At 51.7% G+C, this 22222-nt stretch overlaps 1 protein-coding gene across 1 annotated transcript; it reads right to left on the reverse strand.

Moving 5' to 3' along the window:
* Nucleotides 1-79: 79 nt before the first annotated feature.
* On the reverse strand, nt 80-21320 carry LOC135537930 (transforming growth factor-beta receptor-associated protein 1 homolog). The gene is made up of 12 exons (XM_064963942.1): nt 20858-21320; nt 13734-14444; nt 13448-13642; nt 12086-12240; nt 6075-6313; nt 5657-5842; nt 4950-5007; nt 4578-4721; nt 3420-3578; nt 2036-2195; nt 664-1112; nt 80-366 (listed from the first exon to the last, which is right to left on the reverse strand). Exons 2-12 carry the CDS (start codon nt 14419-14421, stop codon nt 175-177), a joined length of 2625 nt encoding a protein of 874 aa, XP_064820014.1. The 5' UTR covers nt 14422-14444; nt 20858-21320; the 3' UTR covers nt 80-174.
* Between the last annotated feature and the right edge of the window lie 902 nt (nt 21321-22222).

The raw sequence follows: 22222 nt of genomic DNA on the forward strand, positions 1-22222 counted from the left end.
TCCCACTACGCTGGACCACGGTAGCCATGGTAACCTCTGTGCTTTTATCCCCCATAGTCATCATCTGATGTGACCCCCCCCCGACGCAACCAATCACAGCCCAGGCTGCTGCTAGGCTCCTCCCGTCACACTGGCTCTGGGCGAGGCTTGGGTGGTGATGGTGGTCAAGGGGCTTCATGTGTGGTTGTTGCTATTGGCTAGTTGTCTCCTGGTGGGCGAGTCTCGTACCACCCTCTGGGCGGCACAGTGTGTGTGTACGGGCACGCCTCCCGGAAGACACACACAGTCCGGCTCGCTGAAGGTGTTGTGGCACAGAACACACCCCTTCTTCTGTGATACCAGGACTGGGCTCCTCCTCTGCTTCAACTGATGACACGACAACAAGGCCACAGTTACAGCTCACCTTTATCACGACTCAGCAGAACGTAGGAGCAATTACAAAGATTTAAAATCAGGAGAGCTTTGTCGTAAACACATAATACAGAGTTGTGTGTGTGTGTGTGAATGGGTAGATATTACTGCACTGTTGGAGCTAGAAACACAAGCATTTCACTACACCCGCAATAACATCTACTGAACACGTGTATGTGACCAAAAAAAAAGTGATTTGATTTTGTGTGTGTGTGCGCGCAGTGTGTGTGTGTCGCGTCGTTCCAATCTCACCCTGTCGTGCTGCAGCTGCAGGTTCTCTGACCTCGCCAGCCCCAGTGCAACCTGGGAGGTGCGGCAGGCGTGCATACTCCCCCGCAGGGCGCGTCCGAGGAACGGGCGAAGCAGCTGCAGGGACCAGCCTTCAGGAAGCAGGTCCAGCACGCGCACGGCGTCGAACACCTCGCCGTGACGGTTCAACAGGTCCACCGCTGCCATCTCCAGCTCCCCGGTGCCGCTACTACTGGGAAGGTCCCGGTCCAGATAGACCCCCAGGAGGAGGTGGAAGAGGCTCTGCTGGTAGGCCGGGTCCCGGGAGGCGGAACCCCACACACAGTAGGCCTCGGCAGCGGGGAAGTCTTTGAGCTGGTGCACCAGGATGTGGAACGCCTTATCGTGCTCCTCTAGTTTCCCGTGGAGCGTGGCTCTCTCCAGAAACAACTGGTCACATTCCTGGATCTTACCTGAGGGAGGGAGGGGGAGACAGAGCCATAGGTTACGGCAGGTTATAACCACGTCATCGTGGATAAAATCAGGGTTGTAGCAGGTTATAACCACGTCATCGTGGATAAAGCCAGGGTTATAGCAGGTTATAACCATGTCATGGATAAAGCCAGGGTTATAGCAGGTTATAGCCACGTCATCGTGGATAAAACCAGGGTTGTAGCAGGTTATAACCATGTCATGGATAAAACCAGGGTTGTAGCAGGTTATAGCCACGTCATCGTGGATAAAACCAGGGTTATAGCAGGTTATAACCACGTCATCGTGGATAAAACCAGGGTTATAGCAGGTTATAACCACGTCATCGTGGATACAACCAGGGTTATAGCAGGTTATAGCCACGTCATCGTGGATAAAACCAGGGTTATAGCAGGTTATAACTGTCATCGTGGATACAACTAGGGTTATAGCAGGTTATAACCATGTCATGGATACAACCAGGGTTATAGCAGGTTACAACTACGTCATCATGGATAAAAACAGGGTTATAGCAGGTTATAACCACGTCATCGTGGATAAAACCAGGGTTATAGCAGGTTATAACCAGGTCATGGATACAACCAGGGTTATAGCAGGTTATAACTACGTCATCATGGATAAAAACAGGGTTATAGCAGGTTATAGACATTCTGTCCTTTTTGGAGGACCCCATTATTCGGCCAGGAAACTAAATGTAGTGTATTGGTATTATCTCATGTTTAAACAGTAACAATACTTCAACTGGACGAGATCAAACTAAAATATTATTTAAAAACGTGGAAATCAACAACATTGGCCACATCCAAAATTACATCCCATTCCTGATGTAGTGCACTACTTTTGACCTGAGCCCTGTGCACTGGATACGGAATAGGGTGTAATTTGGGACACACTGACAGCTCACCCAGTAGTAGTTGGACGCGGTACAGGCTGGACTCCCTGAGGAGGAGCTGGAGTTTGTCCCGGGCTACTGACACCTGTTGGTCCACTGGGGGGGACTGAGACAGGAGAGACAGGACTCTGTCTGTGTACTGCACTGCCAGGTGGGTGTGGAGCTTCTCTCTCTACAGAGAGACAGAGTTACATACAGTAGACAGAGAGAGTTGTAGACAGAGAGAGTTACAGACAATAGACAGAGTTACATACAGTAGACAGAGAGGCAGAGAGAGAGAGTTACATACAGTAGACAGAGAGGCAGAGAGAGAGAGTTACATACAGTAGACAGAGAGACGGCGAGAGAGAGAGACGGCGAGAGAGAGACGGCGAGAGAGAGAGAGACGGCGAGAGAGAGAGAGACGGCGAGAGAGAGAGAGACGGCGAGAGAGAGAGAGTTACGGCGACAGAGAGACGAGAGAGAGACGGCGAGAGAGAGACAGAGAGAGACGAGAGAGAGACAGCGAGAGAGAGAGAGACAGAGACGGAGAGAGAGAGAGAGACAGAGAGACAGAGAGAGAGAGAGAGAGAGAGAGAGAGCAGACGAGAGAGAGAGACAGACAGTAGAGAGAGAGAGAGAGACAGTGAGAGAGAGAGAGAGACAGACGGCAGAGAGAGACATACGGTAGAGAGCGAGAGATACAGTAGAGAGAGAGAGAGACAGCGAGAGAGAGACAGCAGAGAGAGAGACGGCGAGTAGAGAGACGGCGAGAGAGAGACATAGAGAGAGACAGAGAGAGGCGAGAGAGAGAGAGTTACGAGAGAGAGAGAGAGAGACGGCGAGAGAGAGAGAGAGAGAGACGGCGAGAGAGAGAGAGACGGCGAGAGAGAGACGGCGAGAGAGAGAGAGAGAGACGGCGAAGAGAGAGAGAGAGAGACGGCGAGAGAGAGAGAGAGAGAGACGGTGAGAGCGAGAGAGAGAGAGGCGAGAGAGAGAGACGGCGAGAGAGCGAGAGACGGCGAGAGAGAGAGAGACGGCGAGAGAGAGAGAGATGGCGAGAGAGAGAGAGAGAGATGGCGAGAGAGAGAGAGAGACGGCAAGAGAGAGAGAGAGAGAGACGGCAAGAGAGAGAGAGAGAGAGACGGCGAGAGAGAGAGAGACGGCGAGAGAGAGAGAGACGGCGAGAGAGAGAGAGACGGCGAGAAAGCCAGCCAGAGACAGCCAGCCAGAGACAGCCAGCCAGAGGCAGCCAGCCAGAGGCAGCCAGCCAGCCAGACAAACAGACAGCCAGACAAACAGACAGCCAGACAAACAGACAAACAAACAGAGCAGTAAAGACCAAGCACCAGGGGAAGTTGAAGGAGGTAATTCGTGGAGTCTGGAATATGTTCTGTAGTCCTGTGTATGAGCTGACCTGTATCCGTTGGCCCAGCACCAGGTGTTCCAGGTAGAGCAGCAGAGCCTGGCTGTGTTTCCCCAGGTACGTGATGACGTCGTCTGGGTTCACCTGGTCCTTCTGCTCCTTAACCTGGTCCTGACCCACCGGCCTCCTGGTGAAGATCTGCACCCCTATCTAGAGAGACCACAGATAAACACCCGTAGAATTACAACGAGGAGTCTCTTCTTTACTCCTACGGGTATTTCCAAAATGGCCGGCAGTCGACATCATTACTTAGTTTCTGCTAGAACTTAGGGCCCCTGGTCAAAAGTAGTATACAATATAGGCCCTGGTCAAAAGTAGTATACAATATAGGGCCCTGGTCAAAAGTAGTATACAATATAGGGCCCTGGTCAAAAGTAGTATACAATATAGGGCCCTGGTCAAAAGTAGTATACAATATAGGGCCCTGGTCAAAAGTAGTACACAATATAGGGCCCTGGTCAAAAGTAGTACACAATATAGGGCCCTGGTCAAAAGTAGTACAGAACATAGGGCCCTGGTCAAAAGTAGTACAGAACTTAGGGCCCTGGTCAAAAGTAGTATACAATATAGGGCCCTGGTCAAAAGTAGTATACAATATAGGGCCCTGGTCAAAAGTAGAATACAATATAGGGCCCTGGTCAAAAGTAGTATACAATATAGGGCCCTGGTCAAAAGTAGTATACAATATAGGGCCCTGGTCAAAAGTAGTATACAATATAGGGCCCTGGTCAAAAGTAGTATACAATATAGGGCCCTGGTCAAAAGTAGTATACAATATAGGGCCCTGGTCAAAAGTAGTATACAATATAGGGCCCTGGTCAAAAGTAGTACAGAACTTAGGGCCCTGGTCAAAAGTAGTATACAATATAGGGCCCTGGTCAAAAGTAGTATACAATATAGGGCCCTGGTCAAAAGTAGTATACAATATAGGGCCCTGGTCAAAAGTAGAATACAATATAGGGCCCTGGTCAAAAGTAGAATACAATATAGGGCCCTGGTCAAAAGTAGTATACAATATAGGGCCCTGGTCTAAAGTAGTATACAATATAGGGCCCTGGTCAAAAGTAGTATACAATATAGGGCCCTGGTCTAAAGTAGTATAGAATATAGGGATTAAGGTGCCATTTGTAAACGCAGACAGAAACGTACCGTCTGGTCTCTCTGCAGGGCCCAGTCCGCATATTTCCACACCAGGTCCGGGTTGGAACAGAAACCCAGGAAGTCCACAATGTACTCATACAGGTCAGACCTGGTAGAGTCCTGAAGGTCCCCGTTCACCACCCGCACCCACAACTACAGGAGGAGAGAGGCATCTTACAACCCCATGGTCATTTCATTATTCATATTCAATTAATAATCAAGATAATGGATTGGATTTATAGGGCTTTTCATCCTAGGTGCTCAAAACGTATTTGTTTAAGATGTGGCCATATTTGATAAGATTTATTTGCCATATAAAGAGCCATGGTGGTACGGACACCGCGTTCATACTAAGGTAGTGTACAGTAGTAGCATGTTTACCTGTAGAGCAGCTGAATCCTGTCCGTTATAATGGTAGAGGAGGCCAAGTGCAAAATACCTGATGTTCAGGGGAAAGGTAAACCAACAAAAAAAACACACTCATTACACACTTTAAAGGCAATAGCATAGCAGGCTACTTTGAACGCAATATCTTAGTGCCCAGTAGGCTAACTATAGTAGTGCCCACTAGACTAGGCTTGGCTAGCTGCCGTACCGTCTGGGCTAGGCTAGCTGCCGTACCGTCTGGGCTAGGCTAGCTGCCGTACCGTCTGGGCTAGGCTAGCTACCGTCCGGCTGGGCTAGGCTAGCTGCCGTACCCGCTAGGCAAGGCTAGCTGCCGTACCCGCTAGGCAAGGCTAGCTGCCGTACCCGCTAGGCAAGGCTAGCTGCCGGACCCGCTAGGCAAGGCTAGCTGCCGTACCCGCTAGGCTAGCTGCCGTGCCCGCTAGGCTAGCTGCCGTACCCGCTAGGCAAGGCTAGCTGCCGTACCCGCTAGGCAAGGCTAGCTGCCGGACCCGCTAGGCAAGGCTAGCTGTCGTACCCGCTAGGCTAGCTGCCGTACCCGCCAGGCTAGGTTAGCTGCCGTGCCCGCTAGGCTAGGCTAGCTGCAGTACCCGCTAGGCTAGGCTAGCTGCCGTACCCGCTAGGCTAGCTGCCGTACCCGCTAGGCTAGCTGCAGTACCCGCTAGGCTAGCTGCAGTACCCACTTGTGGTGTTTCTCTAGCCAGGGGGCGCTGTCTGCCAGTAAACAGGCGTTGGGGGAGGCCAGCAGGTCCAGAAGACTCTCGTGGTCCTGCTCAGCGTACAGCTTCAACAGAGCCGTGTCCACGTCCTCCCGGCAGCCATTAGCCCCCTCCGTGCTTCGCACCTCACCCAGGTACGTGATGAGGAACCTATAATAACAATAATAATATTAATAATAACAATAATAAACAACAACAACAATAATAACAATAATAATAACAATAATAATAATAACAATAATAATAACAATAATAATAGCCATTTAGCAGCCACTTTATTCTTTATTGTACGTACAGATGGTCCTGGGAATCAAACCGACTATTATGGGGGTTGCAATCATCCTACTCTGCCAACTGAGCTCCAGAGGACCACGTCTCTTACCTCTTGCACCTCTGGACCTTGTCCTGGTCCCCCTGCGCCAGGTGGTTGAGGTCGGCGAACCCGTGGAGCGGCGGGTGGCAGCGGGCGAAGGAGGAGGAGGCCGGGAGGAGGAGAGGGTAGAGGGAGATCAACTCCCGGACGTCCAACTGACCTGTCAGGAAGTGTTCTTTCGCTTCGGGAAACTGAAGCCGTCCGAACTGTATGAAACCTGCTTGCTGGAGGATTCTTTTGTGCAATATCTGAGAACGGGGGGGTGTAATGGAACAGAAAGGTAACGATGCATCACATCTCATCCCTCTTATTCTATATTTTACATTTCATAAGGATACAATCACCCCAGTGAAATGAGCCACCTTAGACCACTAATCCACTAGCGGCACAGCGCTGCCTTAGACCACTGCTCTACTAGTGGCACAGCGCTGCCTTAGACCCCTGCTCTACTAGTGGCATAGCGCTGCCTTAGACCCCTGCTCTACTAGTGGCACAGCTAGCGCTGCCTTAGACCCCTGCTCCTCTAGTGGCACAGCTAGCGCTGCCTTAGACCCCTGCTCCTCTAGTGGCACAGCTAGCGCTGCCTTAGACCCCTGCTCCTCTAGTGGCACAGCTAGCGCTGCCTTAGACCCCTGCTCCTCTAGTGGCACAGCGCTGCCTTAGACCACTGCTCTACTAGTGGCACAGCGCTGCCTTAGACCCCTGCTCTACTAGCGGCACAGCGCTGCCTTAGACCACTGCTCTACTAGTGGCACAGCGCTGCCTTAGACCACTAATCCACTAGCGGCACAGCGCTGCCTTAGACCACTGCTCTACTAGTGGCACAGCGCTGCCTTAGACCACTAATCCACTAGCGGCACAGCGCTGCCTTAGACCACTGCTCTACTAGTGGCACAGCGCTGCCTTAGACCACTGCTCTACTAGTGGCACAGCGCTGCCTTAGACCCCTGCTCTACTAGTGGCACAGCGCTGCCTTAGACCCCTGCTCTACTAGTGGCACAGCGCTGCCTTAGACCCCTGCTCTACTAGTGGCACAGCGCTGCCTTAGACCACTGCTCTACTAGTGGCACAGCGCTGCCTTAGACCACTGCTCTACTAGTGGCACAGCGCTGCCTTAGACCACTGCTCTACTAGTGGCACAGCGCTGCCTTAGACCACTAATCCACTAGCGGCACAGCGCTGCCTTAGAACACTGCTCTACTAGTGGCACAGCGCTGCCTTAGACCCCTGCTCTACTAGTGGCACAGCGCTGCCTTAGACCCCTGCTCTACTAGTGGCACAGCTAGCGCTGCCTTAGACCCCTGCTCTACTAGTGGCACAGCTAGCGCTGCCTTAGACCACTGCTCTACTAGTGGCACAGCGCTGCCTTAGACCACTGCTCTACTAGTGGCACAGCGCTGCCTTAGACCACTGCTCTACTAGTGGCACAGCGCTGCCTTAGACCACTGCTCCACTAGTGGCACAGCTAGCGCTGCCTTAGACCCCTGCTCTACTAGTGGCACAGCTAGCGCTGCCTTAGACCACTAATCCACTAGCGGCACAGCGCTGCCTTAGACCACTGCTCTACTAGTGGCACAGCGCTGCCTTAGACCCCTGCTCTACTAGTGGCACAGCGCTGCCTTAGACCACTGCTCTACTAGTGGCACAGCGCTGCCTTAGACCCTGCTCTACTAGTGGCACAGCTAGCGCTGCCTTAGACCCCTGCTCTACTAGTGGCACAGCTACCGCTGCCTTAGACCCCTGCTCTACTAGTGGCACAGCTAGCGCTGCATTAGACCACTGCTCCTCTAGTGGCACAGCTAGCGCTGCCTTAGACCACTGCTCCTCTAGTGGCACAGCTAGCGCTGCATTAGACCACTGCTCCTCTAGTGGCACAGCTAGCGCTGCCTTAGACCACTGCTCTACTAGTGGCACAGCGCTGCCTTAGACCACTAATCCACTAGCGGCACAGCGCTGCCTTAGAACACTGCTCTACTAGTGGCACAGCGCTGCCTTAGACCCCTGCTCTACTAGTGGCACAGCGCTGCCTTAGACCCCTGCTCTACTAGTGGCACAGCTAGCGCTGCCTTAGACCCCTGCTCTACTAGTGGCACAGCTAGCGCTGCCTTAGACCACTGCTCTACTAGTGGCACAGCGCTGCCTTAGACCACTGCTCTACTAGTGGCACAGCGCTGCCTTAGACCACTGCTCTACTAGTGGCACAGCGCTGCCTTAGACCACTGCTCCACTAGTGGCACAGCTAGCGCTGCCTTAGACCCCTGCTCTACTAGTGGCACAGCTAGCGCTGCCTTAGACCACTAATCCACTAGCGGCACAGCGCTGCCTTAGACCACTGCTCTACTAGTGGCACAGCGCTGCCTTAGACCCCTGCTCTACTAGTGGCACAGCGCTGCCTTAGACCACTGCTCTACTAGTGGCACAGCGCTGCCTTAGACCCCTGCTCTACTAGTGGCACAGCTAGCGCTGCCTTAGACCCCTGCTCTACTAGTGGCACAGCTACCGCTGCCTTAGACCCCTGCTCTACTAGTGGCACAGCTAGCGCTGCATTAGACCACTGCTCCTCTAGTGGCACAGCTAGCGCTGCCTTAGACCACTGCTCCTCTAGTGGCACAGCTAGCGCTGCATTAGACCACTGCTCCTCTAGTGGCACAGCTAGCGCTGCCTTAGACCACTGCTCTACTAGTGGCACAGCGCTGCCTTAGACCACTGCTCTACTAGTGGCACAGCTAGCGCTGCCTTAGACCCCTGCTCCTCTAGTGGCACAGCTAGCGCTGCCTTAGACCACTGCTCTACTAGTGGCACAGCTAGTGCTGCCTTAGACCACTGCTCTACTAGTGGCACAGCGCTGCATTAGACCACTGCTCTACTAGTGGCACAGCGCTGCCTTAGACCACTGCTCTACTAGTGGCACAGCGCTGCATTAGACCACTGCTCTACTAGTGGCACAGCGCTGCCTTAGACCACTGCTCTACTAGTGGCACAGCGCTGCATTAGACCACTGCTCTACTAGTGGCACAGCGCTGCATTAGACCACTGCTCTACTAGTGGCACAGCGCTGCATTAGACCACTGCTCTACTAGTGGCACAGCGCTGCATTAGACCACTGCTCTACTAGTGGCACAGCGCTGCATTAGACCACTGCTCTACTAGTGGCACAGCGCTGCATTAGACCACTGCTCTACTAGTGGCACAGCGCTGCATTAGACCACTGCTCTACTAGTGGCACAGCGCTGCATTAGACCACTGCTCTACTAGTGGCACAGCGCTGCATTAGACCACTGCTCTACTAGTGGCACAGCGCTGCCTTAGACCACTGCTCTACTAGTGGCACAGCGCTGCCTTAGACCACTGCTCTACTAGTGGCACAGCTAGCGCTGCCTTAGACCACTGCTCTACTAGTGGCACAGCGCTGCCTTAGACCACTGCTCTACTAGTGGCACAGCGCTGCCTTAGACCACTGCTCTACTAGTGGCACAGCGCTGCCTTAGACCACTGCTCTACTAGTGGCACAGCGCTGCATTAGACCACTGCTCTACTAGTGGCACAGCGCTGCATTAGACCACTGCTCTACTAGTGGCACAGCGCTGCATTAGACCACTGCTCTACTAGTGGCACAGCGCTGCCTTAGACCACTGCTCTACTAGTGGCACAGCGCTGCATTAGACCACTGCTCTACTAGTGGCACAGCTAGCGCTGCCTTAGACCACTGCTCTACTAGTGGCACAGCTAGCGCTGCCTTAGACCACTGCTCTACTAGTGGCACAGCTAGCGCTGCCTTAGACCACTGCTCTACTAGTGGCACAGCTAGCGCTGCCTTAGACCACTGCTCTACTAGTGGCACAGCGCTGCCTTAGACCACTGCTCTACTAGTGGCACAGCGCTGCCTTAGACCACTGCTCTACTAGTGGCACAGCGCTGCATTAGACCACTGCTCTACTAGTGGCACAGCGCTGCATTAGACCACTGCTCTACTAGTGGCACAGCGCTGCATTAGACCACTGCTCTACTAGTGGCACAGCGCTGCATTAGACCACTGCTCTACTAGTGGCACAGCGCTGCATTAGACCACTGCTCTACTAGTGGCACAGCACTGCATTAGACCACTGCTCTACTAGTGGCACAGCGCTGCATTAGACCACTGCTCTACTAGTGGCACAGCGCTGCATTAGACCACTGCTCTACTAGTGGCACAGCGCTGCCTTAGACCACTGCTCTACGAGTGGCACAGCGCTGCCTTAGACCACTGCTCTACTAGTGGCACAGCGCTGCCTTAGACCACTGCTCTACTAGTGGCACAGCGCTGCATTAGACCACTGCTCTACTAGTGGCACAGCGCTGCATTAGACCACTGCTCTACTAGTGGCACAGCGCTGCCTTAGACCACTGCTCTACTAGTGGCACAGCTAGCGCTGCATTAGACCACTGCTCTACTAGTGGCACAGCTAGCGCTGCATTAGACCACTGCTCTACTAGTGGCACAGCGCTGCATTAGACCACTGCTCTACTAGTGGCACAGCGCTGCCTTAGACCCCTGCTCTACTAGTGGCACAGCTAGCGCTGCATTAGACCACTGCTCTACTAGTGGCACAGCGCTGCCTTAGACCACTGCTCTACTAGTGGCACAGCGCTGCATTAGACCACTGCTCTACTAGTGGCACAGCGCTGCATTAGACCACTGCTCTACTAGTGGCACAGCGCTGCCTTAGACCACTGCTCTACTAGTGGCACAGCGCTGCATTAGACCACTGCTCTACTAGTGGCACAGCGCTGCATTAGACCACTGCTCTACTAGTGGCACAGCGCTGCATTAGACCACTGCTCTACTAGTGGCACAGCGCTGCCTTAGACCACTGCTCTACTAGTGGCACAGCGCTGCATTAGACCACTGCTCTTCTAGTGGCACAGCTAGCGCTGCCTTAGACCACTGCTCTACTAGTGGCACAGCGCTGCATTAGACCACTGCTCTACTAGTGGCACAGCGCTGCCTTAGACCACTGCTCTACTAGTGGCACAGCGCTGCATTAGACCACTGCTCTACTAGTGGCACAGCGCTGCATTAGACCACTGCTCTACTAGTGGCACAGCGCTGCATTAGACCACTGCTCTACTAGTGGCACAGCGCTGCATTAGACCACTGCTCTACTAGTGGCACAGCGCTGCATTAGACCACTGCTCTACTAGTGGCACAGCGCTGCCTTAGACCACTGCTCTACTAGTGGCACAGCGCTGCCTTAGACCACTGCTCTACTAGTGGCACAGCGCTGCATTAGACCACTGCTCTACTAGTGGCACAGCGCTGCATTAGACCACTGCTCTACTAGTGGCACAGCGCTGCATTAGACCACTGCTCTACTAGTGGCACAGCGCTGCATTAGACCACTGCTCTACTAGTGGCACAGCGCTGCCTTAGACCACTGCTCTACTAGTGGCACAGCGCTGCATTAGACCACTGCTCTACTAGTGGCACAGCGCTGCATTAGACCACTGCTCTACTAGTGGCACAGCGCTGCATTAGACCACTGCTCTACTAGTGGCACAGCTAGCGCTGCATTAGACCACTGCTCTACTAGTGGCACAGCGCTGCATTAGACCACTGCTCTACTAGTGGCACAGCGCTGCATTAGACCACTGCTCTACTAGTGGCACAGCGCTGCATTAGACCACTGCTCTACTAGTGGCACAGCGCTGCATTAGACCACTGCTCCTCTAGTGGCACAGCGCTGCCTTAGACCACTGCTCTACTAGTGGCACAGCGCTGCCTTAGACCACTGCTCCTCTAGTGGCACAGCGCTGCATTAGACCACTGCTCTACTAGTGGCACAGCGCTGCATTAGACCACTGCTCTACTAGTGGCACAGCGCTGTCTTAGACCACTGCTCTACTAGTGGCACAGCGCTGCATTAGACCACTGCTCTACTTGGGAGGCCTAGAAATCAGCCTTTTGATCATCTGTTTCCTGCTTGTGGAGAGTATTGACAAGCTCTCTAGCAGAAACACTATTTGTGGCAGACAGTCTGTACCTGGAACTTGTCTTTGGGAATGTTCCTCCTGGCTCCCTCAGTCAGAGCCAGGGCCTCCTCCACTCTGTGTCCAGCTAGCAGCTCCTGAATCTGTCTCTCCAGGGGTAGGGGCACCAGCACGTACACAGCCTTAGTGGAGGCCAGAACCACCTTACCTATAGGGACAGAGACAGTTAGGAACAGAGACAGGGGACAGGGACACAGTTAAGGACAGAGACAGTTAGGAACAGAGACAGGGACACAGTTAGGGACAGAGACAGTTAGGAACAGAGACAGGGACACAGTTGGGGACAGAGACAGTTAGGAACAGAGACAGGGACACAGTTGGGGACAGAGACAGTTAGGAACAGAGACAGGGACACAGTTAGGGACAGAGACAGGGACACAGTTAGGGACAGAGACAGTTAGGAACAGAGACCGAGACAGTTAGGAACAGAAACAGGGACACAGTTAGGGACAGAGACATGGACAGGGACACAGGTAGGGACAGAGATAGGGACACAGGTAGGGACAGAGACAGGGACACAGTTAGGGACAGAGACAGGGACAGAGACAGGGACACAGTTAGGGACAGAGACAGGGACACAGTTAGGGACAGAGACAGGGACACAGTTAGGGACAGGGGTAGGGGCACCAGAACATACACAACTTTAGAGGAGGCCAGAACCAGCTTACCTACAAACCACCGAGAGGGACTGGTCACAGTTAGGTTTAGGGACACAGACAGGTCAGGGACACAGACAGACAGGTCAGGGACACAGACAGGTCAGGGTCAGGGACACAGACAGGTCAGGGTCAGGGACACAGACAGGTCAGGGTCAGGGACACAGACAGGTCAGGGACACAGACAGGTCAGGGACACAGACAGGTCAGGGACACAGACAGGTCAGGGACACAGACAGGTCAGGGACACAGACAGGTCAGGGACACAGACAGGTCAGGGTCAGGGACACAGACAGGTCAGGGACACAGACAGGTCAGGGACACAGACAGGTCAGGGACACAGACAGGTCAGGGTTAGGGACACAGACAGGTCAGGGACACAGACAGGTCAGGGTTAGGGACACAGACAGGTCAGGGTTAGGGACACAGACAGGTCAGGGTTAGGGACACAGACAGGTCAGGGTTAGGGACACAGACAGGTCAGGGTTAGGGACACAGACAGGTCAGGGTTAGGGACACAGACAGGTCAGGGACACAGACAGGTCAGGGACACAGACAGGTCAGGGACACAGACAGGTCAGGGACACAGACAGGTCAGGGACACCATCTTTCCAGCCATAGATACTGTAGACATAGGTCTACTGAGGGAAGCCAACAAGGCTAGACATTTAGACTAGTGTAGGGGAGCCATGTTGGCACCTTCAAAGTCCTGTAGGATGTGTCCGTCTCTGAAGGAGAGGGTCTGTTTGAGCTGCTGGTCCAGCATACTGTGGATGGTGACGAAGCCCTCGTCTAGCGCCACCACATAGGGAAAACACACAGCCGCTCCCATCACACTCTCTGACCAGTTCACTGGAGCACGCTGGGATATACCCTCTGCATTGGCAAACATACCTGAGAGAGACAGAGACAGAATACTTCACTAGTGATATGTTAGTAATAAGATCTACTGATGAACAATACAGCTGCTGTTGTAATGACTCACCCAGGCCACCAGGGGCAGCCAAGAGGAACTCCTCCCTGCCGATCCTCTTGACTATGGGCTTCCTCTCCTCGCTGTCATAGGGGAACAGGTCCTGCGCGGCCCCTGTGCTGTAGTTAAGGATCATGTACTGCGTGGAGAGGGCCAGGCACAGGAAGTAACCGTCCAGACTGACCGCACACGGCTGCTCCGGCGTGTTGACCTCTTTCACCAGCTGCACCCTGTCCTCGTAAACCATGTATATCTGTACGGTGCGCCGCCGGGCCGAGAGCACCCCGATCTCCACGCAGAACGGGTCCCCGTTCACCGGGTTCTCGTTGACGCAGAACGCGGCCACGCCCTTGATCTTGGCCCCGCCCGAAGGCACGGGTTCTAAGGTGATCATGTCAATAACACTAACTGTAGCATCACAGAGCACAATGATGCGTTCTAACGCTGACGCGGCCTTCAGGGCCTCCACGGGCTTTTTCAGGCCCAGGTACTTGAACAGCAGCTTCTGGACGGTGTAGGATAGCATCCCCTTGGTCGTGGCGTGCTCCTCTAGCAGGAAGTGATGTATGAAGCAGTCGTTGGTGCCCACGTACAGGTGCTTGCCGCAGCACTCGATGCACTCAATGTTGATGCGGGCCTTGTCTCCCATCAGGAGCTCCTGCTCCACGGCAGGGACCAGCGCAAATGCCTTCACACTCATCTCGAAGGCACAGCGCACATCTACTGCAAGAGAGGAGGAGATCAGGTCAACACAGACATCTACTGCAAGAGAGGAGAGCAGGTCAACACAGACATCTACTGCAAGAGAGGAGGAGATCAGGCCAACACAGATATCTACTGCAAGAGAGGAGATCAGGTCAACACAGACATCTACTGCAAGAGAGGAGATCAGGTCAACACAGACATCTACTACAAGAGAGGAGGAGATCAGGTCAACACAGACATCTACTGCAAGAGAGGAGGAGATCAGGTCAACACAGACATCTACTGTAAGAGAGGAGGAGAGCAGGTCAACACAGACATCTACTGTAAGAGAGGAGGAGAGCAGGTCAACACAGACATCTACTGCAAGAGAGGAGGAGATCAGGTCAACACAGACATCTACTGCAAGAGATGAGGAGATCAGGTCAATACAGACATCTACTGCAAGAGAGGAGATCAGGTCAACACAGACATCTACTGCTAGAGAGGAGGAGAGCAGGTCAACACAGACATCTACTGCAAGAGAGGAGGAGAGCAGGTCAACACAGACATCTACTGCAAGAGAGGAGGAGATCAGGTCAACACAGACATCTACTGTAAGAGAGGAGGAGATCAGGTCAACACAGACATCTACTGCAAGAGAGGAGGAGAGCAGGTCAACACAGACATCTACTGCAAGAGAGGAGGAGATCAGGTCAACACAGACATCTCCTGCAAGAGAGGAGATCAGGTCAACACAGACATCTACTGCAAGAGAGGAGGAGAGCAGGTCAACACAGACATCTACTGCAAGAGAGGAGATCAGGTCAACACAGACATCTACTGCAAGAGAGGAGGAGAGCAGGTCAACACAGACATCTACTGCAAGAGAGGAGAGCAGGTCAACACAGACATCTACTGCAAGAGAGGAGGAGAGCAGGTCAACACAGACATCTACTGCAAGAGAGGAGATCAGGTCAACACAGACATCTACTGCAAGAGAGGAGGAGATCAGGTCAATACAGACATCTACTGCAAGAGAGGAGGAGAGCAGGTCAACACAGACATCTACTGCAAGAGAGGAGGAGAGCAGGTCAACACAGACATCTACTGCAAGAGAGGAGGAGATCAGGTCAACACAGACATCTCCTGTAAGAGAGGAGGAGAGCAGGTCAACACAGACATCTACTGCAAGAGAGGAGGAGAGCAGGTCAACACAGACTTCTACTGCAAGAGAGGAGATCAGGTCAACACAGACATCTACTGCAAGAGAGGAGGAGAGCAGGTCAACACAGACATCTACTGCAAGAGAGGAGGAGATCAGGTCAATACAGACATCTACTGCTAGAGAGGAGATCAGGTCAACACAGACATCTACTGCAAGAGAGGAGGAGATCAGGTCAACACAGACATCTACTGCAAGAGAGGAGAGCAGGTCAACACAGACATCTACTGCTAGAGAGGAGGAGAGCAGGTCAACACAGACATCTACTGCAAGAGAGGAGGAGATCAGGTCAACACAGACATCTCCTGTAAGAGAGGAGGAGAGCAGGTCAACACAGACATCTACTGCAAGAGAGGAGGAGAGCAGGTCAACACAGACTTCTACTGCAAGAGAGGAGATCAGGTCAACACAGACATCTACTGCAAGAGAGGAGGAGATCAGGTCAACACAGACATCTACTGCAAGAGAGGAGGAGATCAGGTCAACACAGACACCTCCTGCAAGAGAGGAGGAGATCAGGTCAACACAGACATCTACTGCAAGAGAGGAGGAGAGCAGGTCAACACAGACACCTCCTGCAAGAGAGGAGGAGATCAGGTCAACACAGATACCTCCTGCAAGAGAGGAGGAGATCAGGTCAACACAGACACCTCCTGCAAGAGAGGAGGAGATCAGGTCAACACAGACACCTCCTGCAAGAGAGGAGGAGATCAGGTCAACACAGACACCTCCTGCAAGAGAGGAGGAGATCAGGTCAACACAGACATCTACTGTAAGAGAGGAGGAGAGCAGGTCAACACAGACATCTACTGTAAGAGAGGAGGAGAGCAGGTCAACACAGACATCTACTGCAAGAGAGGAGGAGATCAGGTCAACACAGACATCTACTGTAAGAGAGGAGGAGATCAGGTCAATACAGACATCTACTGCAAGAGAGGAGGAGATCAGGTCAACACAGACATCTACTGCAAGAGATGAGGAGATCAGGTCAATACAGACATCTACTGTAAGAGAGGAGGAGAGCAGGTCAACACAGACATCTACTGCAAGAGAGGAGGAGAGCAGGTCAACACAGACATCTACTGCAAGAGAGGAGGAGATCAGGTCAACACAGACATCTACTGCAAGAGAGGAGATCAGGTCAACACAGACATCTACTGCTAGAGAGGAGGAGAGCAGGTCAACACAGACATCTACTGCAAGAGAGGAGGAGAGCAGGTCAACACAGACATCTACTGCAAGAGAGGAGGAGATCAGGTCAACACAGACATCTACTGTAAGAGAGGAGGAGATCAGGTCAACACAGACATCTACTGCAAGAGAGGAGGAGAGCAGGTCAACACAGACATCTACTGCAAGAGAGGAGGAGATCAGGTCAACACAGACATCTCCTGCAAGAGAGGAGATCAGGTCAACACAGACATCTACTGCAAGAGAGGAGGAGAGCAGGTCAACACAGACATCTACTGCAAGAGAGGAGATCAGGTCAACACAGACATCTACTGCAAGAGAGGAGGAGAGCAGGTCAACACAGACATCTACTGCAAGAGAGGAGAGCAGGTCAACACAGACATCTACTGCAAGAGAGGAGGAGAGCAGGTCAACACAGACATCTACTGCAAGAGAGGAGATCAGGTCAACACAGACATCTACTGCAAGAGAGGAGATCAGGTCAATACAGACATCTACTGCAAGAGAGGAGATCAGGTCAACACAGACATCTACTGCAAGAGAGGAGGAGATCAGGTCAATACAGACATCTACTGCAAGAGAGGAGGAGAGCAGGTCAACACAGACATCTACTGCAAGAGAGGAGAGCAGGTCAACACAGACATCTACTGCAAGAGAGGAGGAGATCAGGTCAACACAGACATCTACTGCAAGAGAGGAGATCAGGTCAACACAGACATCTACTGCAAGAGAGGAGATCAGGTCAATACAGACATCTACTGCAAGAGAGGAGGAGAGCAGGTCAACACAGACATCTACTGCAAGAGAGGAGGAGATCAGGTCAACACAGACATCTCCTGCAAGAGAGGAGATCAGGTCAACACAGACATCTACTGCAAGAGAGGAGGAGAGCAGGTCAACACAGACATCTACTGCAAGAGAGGAGATCAGGTCAACACAGACATCTACTGCAAGAGAGGAGGAGAGCAGGTCAACACAGACATCTACTGCAAGAGAGGAGAGCAGGTCAACACAGACATCTACTGCAAGAGAGGAGGAGAGCAGGTCAACACAGACATCTACTGCAAGAGAGGAGATCAGGTCAACACAGACATCTACTGCAAGAGAGGAGATCAGGTCAATACAGACATCTACTGCAAGAGAGGAGATCAGGTCAACACAGACATCTACTGCAAGAGAGGAGATCAGGTCAATACAGACATCTACTGCAAGAGAGGAGGAGAGCAGGTCAACACAGACATCTACTGCAAGAGAGGAGAGCAGGTCAACACAGACATCTACTGCAAGAGAGGAGGAGATCAGGTCAACACAGACATCTACTGCAAGAGAGGAGATCAGGTCAACACAGACATCTACTGCAAGAGAGGAGATCAGGTCAATACAGACATCTACTGCAAGAGAGGAGGAGAGCAGGTCAACACAGACATCTACTGCAAGAGAGGAGGTGAGCAGGTCGACACAGACATCTACTGCAAGAGAGGAGATCAGGTCAATACAGACATCTACTGCAAGAGAGGAGGTGAGCAGGTCAACACAGACATCTACTGCTAGAGAGGAGGAGAGCAGGTCAACACAGACATCTACTGCAAGAGAGGAGGAGATCAGGTCAACACAGACATCTCCTGTAAGAGAGGAGGAGAGCAGGTCAACACAGACATCTACTGCAAGAGAGGAGGAGAGCAGGTCAACACAGACTTCTACTGCAAGAGAGGAGATCAGGTCAACACAGACATCTACTGCAAGAGAGGAGGAGATCAGGTCAACACAGACATCTACTGCAAGAGAGGAGGAGATCAGGTCAACACAGACACCTCCTGCAAGAGAGGAGGAGATCAGGTCAACACAGACATCTACTGCAAGAGAGGAGGAGAGCAGGTCAACACAGACACCTCCTGCAAGAGAGGAGGAGATCAGGTCAACACAGATACCTCCTGCAAGAGAGGAGGAGATCAGGTCAACACAGACACCTCCTGCAAGAGAGGAGGAGATCAGGTCAACACAGACACCTCCTGCAAGAGAGGAGGAGATCAGGTCAACACAGACACCTCCTGCAAGAGAGGAGGAGATCAGGTCAACACAGACACCTCCTGCAAGAGAGGAGGAGATCAGGTCAACACAGACACCTCCTGCAAGAGAGGAGGAGATCAGGTCAACACAGACACCTCCTGCAAGAGAGGAGGAGATCAGGTCAACACAGACACCTCCTGCAAGAGAGGAGGAGATCAGGTCAACACAGACATCTACTGCAAGAGAGGAGGAGATCAGGTCAACACAGACATCTCCTGTAAGAGAGGAGGAGATCAGGTCAACACAGACATCTACTGCAAGAGAGGAGGAGAGCAGGTCAACACAGACATCTACTGCAAGAGAGGAGATCAGGTCAACACAGACATCTACTGCAAGAGAGGAGATCAGGTCAATACAGACATCTACTGCAAGAGAGGAGGAGATCAGGTCAACACAGACATCTACTGCAAGAGAGGAGGAGATCAGGTCAACACAGACATCTACTGCAAGAGAGGAGATCAGGTCAATACAGACATCTACTGCAAGAGAGGAGGAGAGCAGGTCAACACAGACATCTACTGCAAGAGAGGAGGAGAGCAGGTCAACACAGACATCTACTGCAAGAGAGGAGATCAGGTCAACACAGACATCTACTGCAAGAGAGGAGATCAGGTCAATACAGACATCTACTGCAAGAGAGGAGATCAGGTCAACACAGACATCTACTGCAAGAGAGGAGATCAGGTCAATACAGACATCTACTGCAAGAGAGGAGGAGAGCAGGTCAACACAGACATCTACTGCAAGAGAGGAGAGCAGGTCAACACAGACATCTACTGCAAGAGAGGAGGAGATCAGGTCAACACAGACATCTACTGCAAGAGAGGAGATCAGGTCAACACAGACATCTACTGCAAGAGAGGAGATCAGGTCAATACAGACATCTACTGCAAGAGAGGAGGAGAGCAGGTCAACACAGACATCTACTGCAAGAGAGGAGGTGAGCAGGTCGACACAGACATCTACTGCAAGAGAGGAGATCAGGTCAATACAGACATCTACTGCAAGAGAGGAGGTGAGCAGGTCAACACAGACTTCTACTGCAAGAGAGGAGGAGATCAGGTCGACACAGACATCTACTGCAAGAGAGGAGGAGATCAGGTCAACACAGACATCTACTACAAGAGAGGAGGAGATCAGGTCAACACAGACATCTACTGCAAGAGAGGAGATCAGGTCAACACAGACATCTACTGCAAGAGAGGAGGAGATCAGGTCAACACAGACACCTCCTGCAAGAGAGGAGGAGATCAGGTCAACACAGACATCTACTGCAAGAGAGGAGGAGATCAGGTCAACACACTGTGAGTGGGTCCCGATTCTCCACCTTTTCCCAAAGTGTGCACTTGCACACTTACAGGTTATTTCTGTAACAATGGTGGAAATTTCCTAAAGCCAATGCTTTTAAATCCACGCACACTTTGGGAGAAGGGTGGATAATTGGGATCCTGTAAGTGCAAAGAAACAGCCTTTCCAATAATATTTTACAAACTCTCACTGAGAGTCCCAACTCCAAGGCTAGTGTGGAATCAGTAGGACCAGGAACGTTTCCTGATCACGTGAACGGACGTGGAAAAACTCTAGGGCCTAACTAGTTAGCTAGGAGGATACCGCAATAAATGGTACAACTAGAGACTTCTAGCAATTATCACTTGACAGTTAGCCATCATGCTAGCTAGCCTAGCTGGCAACAAACCTTCTGTATACCATCATTTCTAGAGAAATTGTGTGGCACTTTGATTAGCAAACCCAGAGCCAAAAATGGGGCAGTTAATTACGTAGCAACATCATGCAAATATTGACTATCCGTTGCGGAAGTAGAGCAATGACTGAAGTAAAGTAAGCTCTCCAGCTAATGTTAACCAGTTTTAGCAGCCAGCTAGCTAGCTGACTGGCTGTATGTAACAAGCTACTAAGCAATGACTCAGGCTGTCATTATTGGTAAATCGGTGCTGCTGTTTACTGTACAAACCTTTCAAAAACAGCTATTTACATGTCCATACAAAGACGATAGCTAGAAGCTGTCATACCCCGGCCGGAGCCACTGCAGATCTAGTATAGGAGACGCCGATGTACCACGGCCTTCCTGTCTTTTCACTTCTCAATCTCTCCACTCCCGTCGCTGCTAACTGCTTGCTAACCGCTAGGGAGAGCTGCCGCTACGTTTTCAGATCGAAGAAGGTCATGAGGAGGTTGTGTTTCCTGTTTACAATGCATTGGGGCAATATATGCATATATTGACAAAATACATGTCTTTCCGCCCCAAAATGGGAGTTGTTGTCCACAAAGCGGCAGTGCGGGCTGTTTAGCTTCCAACTATCCTTTCTTTGGATTAGTGGAACTTATATTCGATCAAATAAACCTCACGTTGCAAATAAGACATTCACTTTTTGTTGACCAATTTGTTGACTAACACTCCTTGACCTCCATACAAAAACTCCTTGCTTGGTGGGCGAAAAAACGGCACCTGCTGGAGGGAGACAGATTTTCCGCCGAGTTCCTGGTTGGTGGGAGGAGCAATAGAAGGATAGAAAGATGGGCTCATTGTAATGGCTGGAATGGAGTTAATGGAACGGAGTCAAACACGGAGTTTCCATGTGTTTTATCCCGTTCTACGGCTCCATTCCAGACATTACAATGAGCCCATCCTCCTATAGCTCCTCCCACCATCCTCCTCGTGAGTATGCAATTGAGATTCTCCCAGACATTAAAACCAGATTGGGGGCTAAAGAGCCTGCCAGCTTGTCCTAACAAACGGAAATGAGTTACCTGTGGTTCCTTCAGCCATTCCTATGCCGAAATAAGGTCTGAGGTTAACACAGGCTTAGGAGATCTTATTTGTTTTGTGAGATAATATCAGTCAGTTAACATGACCTTTATGAATTATAAAGCCTTTATGTGCTTTTGATTACACAAATGCTTCAAAATTCACAAAAAATGACATTAGCTGATGAAAATGATCAAATTGAACAAAATGTACAAGATCTCATAAGCCTGTGTTTTACCACAGACCTAATTTTCACAGTTTATCCAAACACCCTACAAAAACTCCATTCATTTCCACATAGGCTTTGTCCTTCGAACCTTGGTGGAGTACCAGGCCTACAAAAATATGCTTGGTCTGTTTCAATAGTGTGTGATTGCGGCCTGCAATCCAGGGCATTCCTTTATGTGGGCACGCCCGCCTGAAGCATTTCATTGGTTACTGCATGAACTTCTCCCGTTGAGCATTCCATTAAAACCTGCATGAACACCCCCCCCCCCCTCGAGCACCCCATTGGTTACTGCATGAACTTCTCCCATCGAGCATCCCATTAATAGCTGCATGAACGCCACC

The sequence above is a fragment of the Oncorhynchus masou genome, unplaced genomic scaffold (assembly GCF_036934945.1).
Source record: "Oncorhynchus masou masou isolate Uvic2021 unplaced genomic scaffold, UVic_Omas_1.1 unplaced_scaffold_873, whole genome shotgun sequence".
Taxonomy (NCBI): domain Eukaryota; kingdom Metazoa; phylum Chordata; class Actinopteri; order Salmoniformes; family Salmonidae; genus Oncorhynchus; species Oncorhynchus masou.